We start from the raw sequence: 3,053 nt of genomic DNA, 5'->3' as shown, positions 1-3,053 counted from the left end.
CAAGCGCAATGACCGCAATCGCAACATCCGCAACCGCAATCGCATCCGCAACCACAATTTAAAATCATGACACTGACAATTGCCTTGGTATTGAGTTGTTGACGGTAGCAAGTCCTTATTAACCTTTTATTTTTGATTTTTCAGAAATCCTGCCGTCAAATGTTATTCTTGGTCATGGGATGATTTGGCACTAAATTGATTATATTTATTTATCGAGATTCAAATGATGATTTGAAATATTTAGATTGGTCTAGACTCTACATGAATTTTTAAAGTATATTTTGATTTGAAAAAATATAGAAAAATCAAGATTTGAACTGAAATGGTAAGGTATGATACCAAATGAATACAATATATTTGAAAAAATGCCATAATTCTTAAATTCCCAAAGAACAAACAAAAATAACAATACAATGGATTTCCGTTATGGAAAACATACCTGCCAAAACATAAAATCATGTGATGGCCTAACCTTAATGCTTTCGATTAGGGCTTAGACAAGAGTATTACTAAGATGATTGACATCTTAGAGAGTCCTCGAGTTTAGCTTTTTTTTTGAAAATTTGATAAAAGAATTGGTACTAAATGAAAACTTGGAAACAAAAAAACTTCATCAAGGACTTTGATAGTACGAGAGAGCCAGACTCAATAAACTTTATTCACTATGCTGCAATATTTTCTGATCTGACCTTGGTTTCCTGTTAAAGGACTAAGATTTCCCATCTTAACCATCGCGTTAGCGAAATCTAATCTGAAGAGTAATGGATTACTGGCGTAAGACGACACTTTGTAATCAAGGGGACCAAAACCACCCTTATAAAGTTGTTGATCAGAATGCAGAAGACCCTTTTGGTTCAATAGATTTTGGTAATAAGCATTGTCAAAAAAGTTTGGAGTTGTGGCATCTAAAGGAGATAAGTTGTTGTCACCACCACTTTTGGGACATGTTTTTTGCAATGAACTTCTGTATTGAGATTGAACATTGCTTTCGCTGTAAATCCTTGGTCGAATGAGTGCGCATTTTGCTTGGCCTATTGTGTGAGAACCTGATAAAGCAACCATTTCCTCAGCTGAGAAACCCTTTTTCTTGAAAGCATCAATAAGGCCTTTAAGGTCAAGAAATGGAGAAGGTAAATCTGAATTTGCAGCATTCAAATTCGCAGTTGTTGAATCTTTTCTTCCCACACGAACCGGCCAAATAGGTCCACCAAGCTAAATACATATATATTTTTCATCCATCAATATACAGTTAATAACAACAAATATATGCATAAACTTTCCAAAAAATACTTACAGCCACAACCGAATCTCTTGCTGCAACAGCTAAGATATCTGCACATGAAACAACATTAGGGCACCGCGTTTCCAATATAGCTTTTACTTTGTCTATGATTTCGTAACCCCTCAGAGAATTCGCATTGGGACGGGCATTTTGTTCTCCCTTGAAATTTGGTGTGTCCTTTAACAATACCGATGCATCACATCCCTTCAAAAATCAAGCAGCAATATAAGAATTGTTTTCACAAAAACAGGTGTAAAAAAATAAAATTTAAAAATAAGAAGAATTACTTGAACAAAACAGTCATGAAAATGAAGACGGAGCAAGGATGCACCCAATCGACGATCATTCAACACCGCTCTGGTTATTTCTTCCTTAATGATTAGAAGAGCACCAGGACACTTGTTAACATAAAAAGTGGTGCTCATCTGACTTGAAAGATCAGGTATGAAAGAAGACACGTGAGTAATTGCTGAAGGAATTACACTTGATGCTGAGATTATGCTCATAAGACATATCAATAAACAGATTCTAAGTTTAAGATCAGACATGTTAATGTTATTAAGTAGAACTCCCAAAGTATGAGTAAGAGATGTTTTTTTATCTGTACTTAGTTTATGAAATGTGTTACATATTTATACACGAAGAAACTAAGTATTTTGCATTATTTTTGGGGTGTTTATGACACGTTCGTGTTTGATTACCACAATGAACATTGTGGACCTCCATTCCTTTATGATGTTTTGATATTAAATTGTGATTATATGCAATCTTGTTAACTGGATTGTGCTAAACTAGTTGACTTTAAGGTATTATGCAGATTTTAAGGCGCATGGATTCCACTCTCCAAAATTAAAATATTTTTGTACCAATATAACTGGAAAATTAATTGAATATTTTTTCGATATATATGGTAGAAATCTGATAGTAGACAATATAATATATCTTCAAGCAGGTTCTCTTTGCCAGAAAGAAAATGTAATATTTTGCTACTTTGAAATGGTAGGATATAATATAATGCTAATCATTTTTTAATGTGATCTCTTCGTTGCAAATGTAACAATCATGTTTGCTACCTTGTTAATTTAAATACAAATAAAGAACCTCCAATTATTCCCACATTCTTTAATGAACTGTGATAATTTAGTATTCCTTTTATTTTATTTCAATAATTCATTTCCATTAATCAATTTAGAATGAGAATAGTACTTGGAGACTGAATATATATATATATATATATATATATATATATATATATATATATATATATATATATATATATATATATATATATGGGATAGGATCAAATGACACCAAGGTGTCAAAGTTTAATTTGACACCAAATCTCAACCGTTAAAATAATTGATCAAACGGTGATACTAAATAGCCTATTTTTTAGGAGAAAAATATGCTAAATAATTTTTTATTATTATTTTATTACATTTACTATTACCGTTTGATCAATTATTTTAACGGTTGAGATTTAGTGTCAAAATAAACTTTGACACCTTGGTGTCATTTGATCCTATATATATATATATATATATATATATATATATATATATATATATATATATATATATATATATATATATATATATATATATATATATATATATATATATATATATATATATATATATATATATATATATATATATATATATACATATATATATATATATATATATATATATATATATATATATATATATATTTATTTATTTATTTATTTATATTTATAATTAATTAAATGTTATAGATGATGTGTGAC

General features: G+C 29.6%; 1 protein-coding gene across 1 annotated transcript; it reads right to left on the bottom strand.

The window, feature by feature from the left end:
• Positions 1-347: 347 nt before the first annotated feature.
• On the bottom strand, positions 348-1,853 carry LOC131624729 (cationic peroxidase 1-like). The gene is made up of 3 exons (XM_058895649.1): positions 1,570-1,853; positions 1,295-1,486; positions 348-1,212 (listed from the first exon to the last, which is right to left on the bottom strand). The coding sequence occupies exons 1-3, from the start codon at positions 1,828-1,830 to the stop codon at positions 646-648; spliced, it is 1,020 nt and encodes a 339-aa protein (XP_058751632.1). The 5' UTR covers positions 1,831-1,853; the 3' UTR covers positions 348-645.
• Positions 1,854-3,053: the final 1,200 nt, after the last annotated feature.

The sequence above is a fragment of the Vicia villosa genome, unplaced genomic scaffold, assembly GCF_029867415.1.
Source record: "Vicia villosa cultivar HV-30 ecotype Madison, WI unplaced genomic scaffold, Vvil1.0 ctg.000150F_1_1_2_unsc, whole genome shotgun sequence".
Classification (NCBI taxonomy): domain Eukaryota; kingdom Viridiplantae; phylum Streptophyta; class Magnoliopsida; order Fabales; family Fabaceae; genus Vicia; species Vicia villosa.
This window is presented reverse-complemented; position numbering and strand designations above follow the sequence as displayed.